Source organism: Acipenser ruthenus, chromosome 17, assembly GCF_902713425.1.
Source record: "Acipenser ruthenus chromosome 17, fAciRut3.2 maternal haplotype, whole genome shotgun sequence".
Classification (NCBI taxonomy): domain Eukaryota; kingdom Metazoa; phylum Chordata; class Actinopteri; order Acipenseriformes; family Acipenseridae; genus Acipenser; species Acipenser ruthenus.
The window spans coordinates 24,723,284-24,737,025 of NC_081205.1; the positions used below are offsets into that span (position 1 = coordinate 24,723,284).

At 36.0% G+C, this 13,742-nt stretch overlaps 1 protein-coding gene across 4 annotated transcripts in view; it reads right to left on the minus strand.

Moving 5' to 3' along the window:
• The window catches only part of LOC117423232 (inactive N-acetylated-alpha-linked acidic dipeptidase-like protein 2), a 289,018-nt gene that overhangs the window by 119,163 nt on the left and 156,113 nt on the right, over positions 1 to 13,742 (minus strand). For all 4 annotated transcript variants that reach the window (XM_058990195.1, XM_034038735.3, XM_058990196.1 and 1 more), the window contains one exon: positions 12,483 to 12,602. In XM_058990195.1, the coding sequence (XP_058846178.1) occupies positions 12,483 to 12,602 (120 nt within the window). The remainder of the gene's footprint in view (positions 1 to 12,482; positions 12,603 to 13,742) is intronic.

A 13,742-nucleotide genomic window follows, 5' to 3' on the forward strand; every position in this document is an offset into this window, starting at 1 on the left:
TCACTTAAAGACATCTATTAATAACATTTAAAACAAATAGTAGATATTGGCTGACTATTGCCAGTTTTACATTATTAGAAAAACCTGTATTGATGTAGTGCTATGGTACATGTTATTAGCTCAGATTTCTATTTCAGTGCAAGTGATACTGCAAAAAGGGGATACAGTGTACAATGTGCTGCAGTATATATATTTTTGTTAGGAAAGCTGTGAAAAAATAACTTGATTTCTTGCTGTGGTGTTTTCCCCACTACTGAAAAAAAAAAAAAAAAAACAAGCTGAATTTCAGATGGAGTTTGATCCCTGTGGGTATCCATACATGTCATACCCATTATGAGATATAGATACAGTTCAGTGAGCTAGAGATAAAAATATAAACATATAATAAAAACTGGTTTGTATGCAAACATGTGAAACACGTTTTCACAAAAACCTTGGTAATGCCACTTTTAAAATTGAGGTTAAACAGAAGGTCATCTGTGGCATCTTGTGTACAAAATGTTAAAAGGGCGATAAACTGAAAATATTCATCAGAAATACAATATATTTTACCCCTTGGTTCACATACAAGGGCACTGCTCTTCTGAAGTCTGTAAAAGACACATACACACAATATCTGAATTTGTTCACAAGGGCCAGTCTGCAATTCTCTAGCATATGTGCATAGCAGAATTCCACTGGTTCCATAAGTCTGCTTAGGTTTCTGGGATGTTGGATATATAACATGACAATTACACCCAACCAATGCTTGATGCAACTAACATTTAGGACAATTACAACTTATGGCTTGATTGTGTATATAAGAATAGTGTATGCTGATTTCTAACAATCACATCAATAAGCTAAAACATGTATCTACTTGGCTTTTTTTAGTTTTACCCTTTATACAGCTCATAAAGTGTCCATTGCAGTACCAGTAATCCAGAAATTGAATCAGAACTAGACAACATCATCATACTGTGCCTTTGTGAAATTTAACAGACTAGCTAAGACCTACTGTGCACCTAACTATATTTGTACAAAATTGTATTTGTAACGTGATATGGAACATTGCTTCTACACCAATAGTTAGAGCTTCGAAAACAGAGGGTTGACCTGGTATTCCATGACAAAGGTCAAAGGTTTTCCACAATGCCACTTAGTTCATCTGGGTCGCAAAGGATGGGCGTGAGCAGGACAGAATACATCATTTTAGTATACTGCTGCAGATAATGAACATGTTTTCACATTTTACAACAGCTGTGAACAAATACCCAGCCATATTAAAACTACTGAACATAAAGGAGCATACTAGGATGAAGAAAACTGACATTTTAACAGGATACCAGTTAATCACAGTTTATTTTCCCCTTCCCAGGTGTTTGAGGTCAGGGTTTGTATAGAATCTCTCTCAGGAATGGTTCTCTAGGGGACTGACTACACTCAGTGAACAGCTACATTGGCCCAGGGTTAAGATGGAATATTGGAACTAATAACGGATCCACTTTAATGCTTGACTTCTTTAAAAGGATTAGATGGTGCATAAAGCTAATGTACAAAAATCGGCAGATAATTTCTACAGGATGGTAAGACAAGAAGTTTATTTTTAGGATGACACATATATTGTAAATGCTGTCCAGGTTATTCAAAAGGAAAACCTGGACTTCATTTAAATATTTCTTTTAAAAATGAAAGCGAGAGAGAGGGCAATGTTTGACGTCTGGAAGTAAATATTGTGATTTATGTGTTTTATGTTGTTTTAACAAACACATTCTTCTTTAGATAGAAACTCAATTTTGAAGTGTTTCAAAGATAGATGTTGTGTTTAGAGTCTAGTTATTTATGGATGCAGGTGAGTAAGATACAAAGGCCACAGGGAATATTGGAATTAATACATCAATTGCTTTATAAATGAGAAAAAAATCTTATGAATATACAAAACAGAAGGTATGGTGAGCCATTTGAAGTATTCCTTTTTTTAATTAAAAAAAAAAAATCTACAGGAATTACCAGGATAAGTACCTCAGTGTTTTCGCCAACAAACTATCCTATTATTCAGTAGGATCTGGATTACACAACTCCTAGCACAAGATTAACACATGTATTGCTTCACCACTGACACTCGCAACATATTTTCTAAAAGGTGTTTCTTGAAGGTAAAACTTCTTTGCTTGGTAAAATAGTCCTTATCACTCCCCCTTAAAACTCCCATATATATGTCAACCATCAAGCTCTAGGAGGATTAATATGTCTTATTAATATGTCAATCAGGCTTTTAGGGGATGCGGACCATTTCCTTTTTCCAAAATGCAACACAAATATGTCAAGTAGATTTCAACTTAAACAGCTACTTAATATTAGCTACTATCGCTATCGTTATTTAATTGCTGACTGGCTGCTAATTGGGCTATACAGCTATGCTGTTTGTCCTTAATCTCTAAAATATCTTTTGTGGTATAATGTGTACAGTGAACACTGGCATCATGTGTAGCTCAGCTGTTTGTTGGGCTTCACTCCTAATTGGTTTACAATGCAAAACGTCATGGATATTTTTTATTATAACTAAGCTTTTGACACTATCACCCTGGAACTCCTCATCTGCAACCCATTACCACCTGAAATAATATACCAGCAGAATGAAGAGTAAGATACAATGTCTACAACAAACAAATGTATTATTCTTTTCTTTTTTGTCCATTCAATGTCGGGACCATGACTGCTTGTATGGGTATGGTGAGAGGCGATTAAGGACTATTTGGCCGCTGGTCCCGCCTGTTAAGGGGAGAAGAATAAGCCACCGCTTATTTCAAACCTGGCGAGACGGTATAAACAGACAGATCATTTCGGCAGATCATTTTGCAGCATCTTCGTGATGTCAGTTGTTAATCAGCACAATAAAAAGTCACTGCACCTGCTCTAAAACAGAGTTTTTCGATCACATCTAGTGAATTTTATCCAAATATAAGTGGTAAGTTTCTTTTGATGCTCAAATATAAGTGATATGTTTCTTTTGATTCTCAAATATAAGTGATAAGTTTCTTTTGATGCTCAGTATGCATATACATACACAACATTTAATCAACCATATTCACCAAACTGCAAGAACCTGTTCATGACTGAAGGATCTCACTCTTGGGAAAAGGGAGACCCCTAGCAGCAGGAACTGGCAACTGCCCGACTGCGCAACAATGATGGTAAAAATAAATAAATAGGACAATCAATCTCATGATTCAATGCGCATAACATTACGGCACCTTTGTTGGACCCGTTTTTTGCAAAATTCCTGCATGTAAACACATTCAAATAAAGCATCTGAATCTAATTTAGAGGTTAGTCACCTATTTGAACATCAAATAACCAGGAAAGGCGTTGCTCCCACACATTTGGCAGTAAAACTACAGATGGCTGTGGTAACAATTCAATGTGAAACTAGCACAAGAGTTTTATGCTAATAAGGGTCCTCTGAAATGGCACTTTGAAGAAGCCTGATTTTCTGTGTATTAAACTGTGTATTATTAAACTACCTCAGATGCATTACTAAAAAGCCCAAATGCATTTGTGGTACAGATTTTTTTTTTTTTATTTGGAAAGTGACCCCAGTGTTTTAATGTGTATTTATCAAGGATTTAGATAGTGAAGGCCTTGTGTGTATTCAAGCATAGAGAAAACATCATTGCAGACAGAAGCAAACTCAGACATGAGCATAATGGGAGCGACGGTAATGGAACTTTATCAAGAATGAATGGTTAATTGATAAAAAAAACAAAACTGTATTTTCAATGCTGGTCAGCGGAGCTGAGGCGGCAGCCTCGGGACTGTACAATTCAATAATCTGAGAGAGAGACAGCAATCATTTAATAATCCCTCCCCCGGGGGCTCCCGAGTGGCGCATCCAGTAAAGGCACTCCACGTGGAGTGCAGGATGCGCTCTATAGTCTGGACATCGCGAGTTCGAGTCCAGGCTATTCCACAGCCGACCATGGACGGGAGCTCCCAGGGGGCGGCGCACAATTTGCCGAGCGTCGCCCAGGGGGAGGGAGGGTTAGGTCGGCTAGGGTGTCCTCGGCTCACCGTGCACCAGTGACCCCTGTAGTCTGGCCGGGCGCCTGCGGGCTTGCCTGTAAGCTGCCCAAGAGCTGCATTGTCCTCCGATGCTGTAGCTCTTGGGTGGCTGCATGGTGAGTCCGCAATGTGAAAAAAAGCGGTCGGCTGACGGCACACGCTTCGGAAGACAGCGTGTGTCTGACTTCGCCGTCCTGAGTCAGCGCAGGGGTGGTAGTGGTGAGCTGAGTTTAAAAAATAATTGGCCATTCTAAATTGGGAGAAAATAATACAAATAATTGGCAACGACTAAATTTATTAAAAAAAAAAAAAAATTATAAATAAAAAAATAATCCCTCCCCCTAATATCAGCCTAAGCTTCCAAAAGTAATCCATTTAGTAAACACTAACAATGAGCACACAATACCCTGACCAGTCTCACACAGTTGTCCTAACACACAGTGTGGCAGGACAGTATGGTGTATTTAGCTGCATGTTTACCAAATACCTCAAGGTGACTTCTAAATCAAACCTGCCTTTTAAAATTATCCCGTGATCTTTTATACAAAACTTGATTACACTTTGACGGAGCTAAAAAAAAATATTGTCTTGGGATAAAATTAGGTCTTTATAACCATTTTTTTTTCACGTTTCTAATTTCATAATAACTATTGTGAAGACAAGTAATCCTGCGACACTGTTGCAGCAAAATAACTTTCGATTTAACAAATAGATGAATGTCATTTTCTGAACATAAGATGAGTTAACAAAGAAGTTTGAGATAGCAGATGTTTCCATAAACTAATGAGCAACATACATGTGTAGGGTTTAAATTGTTTAACTGCAGTATAAATTGTTCTTGGAAAGACAAGCTATGGCAAAATGCATTAATGAACCATTTAATATCTAGCATAGCATTTAGTTTCCAATGACCCTTTTAAGTGGCACTTTTGCAAAACCTATATCGCTGTTTGCGTTGACACTCTACACACTATCCTCGTTCCTGCCAACTGTAGCGCATCAAAAACAAGACAGGCACATTATGTCCTGTCATCCTTATATGCAAAGATCATAATTTCTAAACAGATTTATAGTAATGGTAACTGGAGATGTCATACTTTTCCTATACTCTATAACAGAACACAATTGGTGTGCCAACCTGTAATAATAAAAAAATGCCTGGTTTGCTTCACTGGTTCCTATACTAACAGGTGTTCCACTATTGCTTATAATTGGTAGAAAAATTGACACACAAATGTGACACAGTAAGAAGATACAGTCATTTATATGTTGTAATGTATACAGCTATGTGACACATTGTCATTAAAGATGACATACTATATAAGCTGGCTATATTTTTTACATTACTCTTACTTTGCCTAAAGAAAAAATAAATAAAATATATGCATTATCCTCTGTACTATGTTGTTGATATTGTACTGCATGTCTGTAATGTAAGGGAAGCATTTTTCAAAAATCCTATAAAACGTCATAGTGAAAGCTGTAGCCACCCATTTGTTACACTTCCCAATGTCAAAACCTCTCCAAACGCTGCTGTTGGCAAGGATATAAGTGGATGTATAATGAGTGGAGCATGACCACATGTTCATTCAGTTGGCTCATGGGAACAGTCTATAATAACAGGAAGGATGGTTGAGAAACTAGAAGCATTATTGAAATGCATTTCTAACCTCGGCCTGCAGCCCAAGGCCATGAAATGAAAAGCTGATGGGATAATCAAAAAAAAAATAACAGATTTTAACTTTGCAGTGATAATACTGAACAATAATGAGATTCCTTAGCTGCATTCTACTGTCTGCTTCCATTTGATGCAGTCAGGTTTGTGAGCTGCCAAAAGGATGGAGTGACCCTTAAATAAATATCTTAAGAGCCAAAACATGACACTACTTGTTAAATGGAAAATTGGAGAGCTTTAGAAAAACTTCGGTTTGATTAAAGGATAATTTATTATACAATTTTTTGCAGATGCTTTTTTATTTGTTATGCAATGTAGTCAATGTAACAACTGCAAAATGTGGGAACCATTACTTTTCATAACTAGTTTCACATTTGTTTTCTTATTTTGAGGACTAAAAGCTAATAAACAAATGTAGTAAATCCTAAATTAAATGCAGTGCCTTGTGTTTTTCCTGGACACCATCCCAGTGCTTACAATTAATAATGATATTTTTCCAGTTCAAAATGAAGAAGAAAATATCGGATTTTCAGGCTTTTGGGTATAATTTAGCATAGTTTTGCTAAACATACAGTAACTTAATGGGCTTTAGCTTTAATTCAGTTATACATTTATTTGGTTTTCATCAAAAGTAACTTATACACTTCAAATTAAGTTTCAAGATATTCTGTTTTCAGTTCTAAAAGATCACTTTACTGTAATGACACCATATGACAATGACACTAACTGAGCAGGAGTCATCATGATTTTTGCATACAAAAAAACAAAAAAATCTGAAGACATTCCAACCGCTAACACGAACATTGGGTAGAAGTCAAAAGAGCAGAAGTAAATCATTAACATTATGGTTAATTATGAAAAGTTTATACCACAGTAAACTGAAGAGGTGAAAAATAATGGAAATAAACTTAAGGTGCATTTAAAAACAAAAATGTATTAAGCACAGTGAATTGATATACGGAGTAATATTTATGAAATTATGTAAATTAGTCAGCTCTGAATTATGTTGCAAGATCTTGGAATATTTTAACCAAATAAGACCGGATATTAGGGCATGCTATTGGGTGTTTCTGTGAGAACATTACATGCCTCTGTTCTATGCCTTAGTTTAATAATCCTAATCTTGTTTTTCAAGCATTAGCCAAAGCTGTCATGTATACAATGGTAAATGTTAAATATGCATGAGAACTTGCACATAAAAAGAGTAGCATTTACAAGTGTTATAATCCTGTGAGGTAGTTATTAAGAAGGGTGAAATTGTTTCATCCACTTGTGACAAAGTGGATTCTCAAGCTATTCACAAGAAACCATGAAAATTGGATGCTTATTAAACAAGAAACCGAGCTTATGCTGATTATAATGAGCAACTTTGTAAGTGAGTGACTTAAACAGCAGGCACAGAATTGAAATTACATGTGCCAAGGTAACAACCTCTTCTGAGCAGTATTTACAGGGCCTTGTCAGAGCAATAACACATTATTCCATTAACATAATTGCAGCATTTCATTTTAATACTTTCCTTTCCAGCAGTTACAGTATTTAACTAAGATATGTGTACACTGATGAAGACCTGAATACACCGATAAAGACCTTGTCAGCATTATTTAGTTTGTTTTTTTGAATATCCAGCCATTACGTGTTTATGTTGTCAAGCTAACAATACAGTAGGTTGAAATACTGCCTGTTCCACTGGTCTGTGAGGCTTAAGATCTAAATCTACAGACATAGGGTACCAAAGTAATTGATTCTACCATTTGAGATGCAAAAGTGACTGCTGACAGATAAAGACTGTTTTTCAGCCCTCTCATTGTGTTACTGTTCTCTTTACACAATCCCTTTTATTTATCTTTGCTCCTAGAACTGGTTTGACAGAAGAGGTAATCATAACTGTTGGGTACATACATTTTGCAAAGCATTATCTTGTAAAGTACCTGACTTCGTTCTGTGAACATAACGCATTTGGTGAAAAATGATACAAGAATGTTCCAAACAACACAGCACCTCCTACCTAACATTCCATTGTATGACAGTGGACAAAAGAAAGAAACATTACACAACAATAATAAAAAGAACATAATTCCAACAATTCATAATTCCAGTATTTTAATACTATGTTTTTTTACATGGACACCATGCAGTCATATACAAATCAACTAAAAGACCGATTTTCTATTACATTTCACACCCGACTGGATTTGACTCTGCTGCTTGGTTTCTCTGAATATTATGCACCACTGAAACCCCTAGACTTCTTATAAGTAATTTAATTGTCACGCCTCAACTGGCATTCTACACGCATTTCTTGACTTGTGGCATTTCAAAGCTGTATTCATTAACCAGAAATAATGATATTAACAAGTTCCTTAAAAAAAAAAGGCTCCAAAAAAAAAAAACCTTCAGAATGAAAAGGTATTTTCTGAAAGATTTGATGGCACATACATTAAAACTTTTTGGAAACAAAATAAAATACAGACACCCATCAACAACAAACAAGTGCCTTGTTTTAGTGGGTGGTGCTTCTTAAACCCTAAAATACAGAGCTAAATATAATTCTCCACAGTTTAGCCTTGTGGCAATCCTGCTGGCAGTTTGGTTTGTTTGCAATCCACAGATGTCATTTTAGCCATAACACCACAATATTATCCTCTGCATAAAACCTGTCTGCCACAACGAGACCCCCAAAACACATGCTGTTGTTACTACTACAGCAGTATAAGGTTATATATTATTAGGAAGCAATAGATAATATATTACTGGTCCAGTGGCTAAAGAAAGGGGCTTGTAACCAGGAGGTCCCCAGTTCAAATCCCACCTCAGCCACTGACTCATTGTGTGACCCTGAGCAAGTCACTTAACCTCCTTGAGCTCCGTCTTTCGGGTGAGATGTAATTGTAAGTGACTCTGCAGCTGATGCATAGTTCACCCAAAAGCCTAGTCTCTGTAAGTCGCCTTGGATAAAGGCGTCTGCTAAATAAACAAATAATAATAATAAATAATAATAATAATAATAAAAAACATATAGAGCAAATATTCTCAACTAAGCTGTAAGGTAACAACATTCAAAAGTATACCAACAAGAGAACTGAATGGCAAGTCATCTCAAAGAGCTCTGCAAAGTAACACTACAGGAGCTGTGTCCTCAAATGTGCATCCCGTGCCCTGGGAACTTGCAGGAAACCAGCTCCCCAGCTGATTTATTGACTGGCTTATTACCTTACTTTTTATGCAATGCATTTGTGTTGCCAACTCAATAAATAATTAAATACGTAATAAAAACAGAGATATTTAAATCTTGATTGTAAATGTGAGGCAACAGGAAAAGATTATATTGAGCCTGACAGAATCTGAAGTAAGGTTCCATCATAACATATTGTAACACTTGAATGTATTTGTATTTGCTTGCGATTGTAAGTCGCCCTGGATAAGGGCGTCGGCTAAGAAATAAATAATAATAATAATAATAATAATAAAAATAAAAAAAAATAGTGGTTCAGGGTAGATCTTGTGTAATACAAATGTGCATTTCCCAGAGCTAAGTTCTGAAGATTGTTAAAAATCAAAACATTGCATAAAATATATTTTTAAAAAAAGACCCAACTTGGAATACAAAATGTGTCATTACTCCTCAGAAAACTTCAGATCAAAAGCTGCATAACAAAGTGTTCCTTCTTCCTACTCAGAACGAGTATTAACATTAAAGGGCACCAGTGCTTCAATTATCTTCCCACTTACTGTACCTGTAATGCCTGAAATGTCCTGCTCTACGTTCAAGTTAATTTAAATTTCTGTCTATTAGGAATATAGTACAGAACAGCACAATACAGAAACATACTGTATGTTATCTTCCAGAGTCTAAGTAAGAATACATTAAACTCATGATAACTTATGAAAAAAAGCTTCACATTATATTGGTGTTTTACAAGGAACGCTTAAAAGAGATGTAGGTGATTCTGGAGAAAAGACTGATAGCTTCCTTTCCCTGGCAATAATAATTGAGGGGTGGTCATGTCCCACACAGAACAATCTCATAGAATCAGTGCCCTCCTTGCTGCCCATTGGCCCCTGCATCCAATTTACTCTTGAAGTTGTTTCTATTTTGTCCAACCTCAGTATTTTTAGCAACATTGCTTCAAGAAAAATGAGCAAGAAAATGGGTAGTAAGAGACCTTCTTTTCTTGTACCAACAAAATAAATGAGGTGTCCAAACTGCTCCTGTGTGGATCCCAAAGCATGAGTAGCTCATTCATTTGGCTGGTGCAATAAAATATACCACAACACCTATTTTTCTTACAGAGTATATGCATATTTGAACTATACATCTAATGGATTGAGATTAATGGGTGGTGCCATGGTAGCTCATTCCCATGATGGATCAATTTAAGAAAAAGACCTTCATAAAGATGGAGCTTAAGGATTCACAAGAGACTACTATCTAGTCAGACTTCTAAATAAATAGTTTGATGACATTGGGAACACAATGTTATTCATGGTAAATGGTACTTGTTAAAACCATAACACACAAAAAGGGACGACTATGTCTTTAGAAACAAAGTGATCCATAACTTTTTTTTGATGTATTCATTTGGAATACCATGATTTGTGTTTGGGAAATTACTTTATGTGGAAAAAGTAATGCTCATCTCCTGTGAGAATCCAAAGGTAGTATGATAAATCACAGCAGGATAGCATACTCTTACAGTTTAAAATGGTCCGGGAATGCAAGATACTGCATGTCAACAGCAGAATTAGGCAAAGTGACTAGATCTGTGAAAGATATGCAAACCAGACAACAGAAGTATGAATTCACAACCCATAAATTAAAGCAAAAAATACACATTTCAAATTATATTAAATGTAAAAGGTTCAATAACATTCATGCATTGTTGTTGTATAAAGCTTCATTTATGCACCATAGTAATATTGCTTAAGAAACAGTGTTCCCTTGACTTTGACCGTCTCCTGAGAAACCATAGCAAGGTGATTATTCGCCAATCTATAACCTAAAAAGCTTTAGATTTGTATTAAGATTCCACAAGCCCTAGCAAAACTGGACATCTGCAAAATTCAATGACAAAACATGACCCTCAAAATACACAAAACAATACTAAGAAGATATTCAATGCAATGGGGTCTATCCTAATGGCTGAAACAGAGGAGGATCTTAGTGCAGCTACTTCAAAATTTATGAATCAGATTTTTGTGAACACCACTTCAATCTATTTTAATTGTCTGTAGTAATGTTAATAAGTGGGTCAATAAATCCCCCGTTTGGGGGCGGGCTATGGCAGCCTGGCGTTCTGGTTGTGCGAAGTCGCCGGTCTTCGCTGGGGATTCTGGAGGGAGCGTCGCATCAGCTCTTGCTATAGCGGACCCTACTGGCCAGGAGCCTAGTAAGCTCAGACACCTGCAGGGCTAGCCTTTTCCCTCCAGAGGCCAATAGCTCGCTAACATCCGCTCTTAAGAGGAAACTGGCTATTACTAAAAATGCTGTTATGTTTTTTATACTTCATCAAACAGAAGCGTTAGCCATTTAATTAAAAATGCAGGCAGCTGTAAATGTCTTACATGGAGTTCATCCTAGAATTCTAGAACTGAAGTTTGGTTTCTACAGATGCTATCAGCATGAATTTGATTATGATAGCATGGTTCTAGTATTATAGGTCAGTTTGGATTAGCAAGGGTCTAGTGTTTCCATGTATTTATATGCAGTGTGAAATCCAAATGAAATAAAATGTAACAGTTAAGTGAAACATTTTGGGTCTCAAATGTCTGTATTTTTATGTACTCTGTTTAATTTCCATGTTATTGGCGGTGGGTTTCTCGTTATGCTTGCCTACTGTATGAAACTGCAAGTAACCTTTTTAAAATGCACTTTATTTTTATCTGTGTAGCCAGGGCCTTTGAATTAAAAAGTAGTGACTTTGGGAGAAGTATGAATTTAATAAGGCTCAAAGCTGAACTAAAGCTTATTCATACCAATGTACTTTTCTGACATTTGCGGTAATCCATTATAATTAGAAAGATTAAGTTTAAGCAGCTGGTCTAGATCTAGCCACAAGTAAAGAGACTAAACCAAGCAAAAGCTGACACAAAAGACTAAATCAGGGCTACCTTAAATGCTATAATGCATTAAAGAAAATGTAATTATGGTACAGGTGAGGTGATGGTTTTGTAAAAAAAACAAAAATGGTACAAGCAGGCAACAACTTGGTTGAAAAAAAGTAAAATGATTGTTCTAAATTTAGAGGAGAACTGCCACTGACCCCCAGAAGGGTCTGTTGTAGACGCAGTAGAGGTGATTGGAGGCTGTTCACTTAAACTGAAGGAAAGAAGGAATGCCAAGAACCTTCCATATACTGTAGATGATAATAGGCAGAGTTTGTATTTGTTGATTGGTTAAGCATTGGCTGAGGGCCAAAGTCCAGACTTCAGAATCATACATAGCCTAAATGAACAGTCAGTAAAACAACACATCAAAATATGAACTATTCATTTATAGTATCACCCTGTGCTGGACAACTTACTTAAAGCATATACAATTCAGAAGCTACACACCTGTACTAATGGTAAATGTCTCTAACATACAATCGGATATCAAAAACGTGTTTTTATAGATCATCAGTGTGGTATTAAGTAAGTAAAAGGGTCAGTAAATCTTTGCCCAGCAGCTAAATCATATTGCCCCTATGGGTTTAATACATGGGAGAGTTGCATTGACAGAACTTTAGGGAATTGATAATCTCCTTAAACTTTATCTGAAGCTTACCTTATAAAGTAACGGTACGTGCCCTAGTTTCAATAGTGCAATTTTATTGGCAACATTGGTAGCTGCATGGGCTTGAATCAAATCATCCAGTGTTCCATACTGCACATCAATCACTTCTGCCTGATGACAAAAAGAAAGAAAATGATTCCATTAATTAAATTCAATGCATTACAGTATTGAAATTAGACACATTAATTAAATAGATAATTCCACATATTAGAGGTCTTAAACGTGGTAATAGTAACCAGAATTATAATATGTAAATGTGCACATCAAATTTTAAAGTTGTTTTTACAGGATACAAAAATTACAGTCCAACCTGTATAAAAGACGGTCTGTATACTGGCCACAGACCCGATCATGTGACAATGAATTGCCATGTTATGTATTTTCTATCACCTGGATATAAAGTCAATTTTTAGACCTTGAACAATGGTTATAAGCAGGTTCATCTGCAGCTGTAAAATCCTTCCTGTACCAGGACCATAGAATTATAGCACATAAAGAGAACTCTGAATGTTCAGTGCAGGCAAAAGTATTACAATAATCATGCTATGGCACTGACTGTGTTACCTGAGTCCAATTCATTTTTCATTAGACCTAAGAGCAAATTAAATGCAATGCCTGTGAAGGAAGCACATATACTTTGAATCTAGAGACTAAGGGAATAGAAGATTTATAACCATTGTCAGCATTTGCAACATAAAACTGTTCTATTAAACTCAACAGTGCAGATATGACATTGGTATACCATGTGAGTTATGCCACAAGCAATAGGAGTCTAAAAGGGTGAGGAACTTAATTACTTGTACAGTACAGTAAGATGAACATTCATGTATTGTAGGGATTCATTTTCTAGCAGAAGCTTTTGGTCTTCTCATTCGAATATTCAGCATGCCCCATGCAGGGAGTGGGGGAGTTAAAAATCTTACAATTAAATGTTACAACATTTTATCCATCCTGCAATTACAAGTAGAAACTAAGAAAATATTCATATATAGGGATAACATATCTTTGCCTCAAATGCAGATAATATGATCCCTAGAAACAGGGTTCACTGACACTGCAGATTATGAAAAGTCTTACTTCTCTAATGATCAACTGTGCAGTTTTTAGTATGGGAATTATTCATAATATGTTGTTAGTATATAACGAGGTATCTAGTCGTTTGCTGCTTTCTTAGACACTTAGTACTTCTGTAACTTGCTGAGAAAGGACCGGTGAATTTTAATAGCAAATTATTCTTACCAATATTCATAA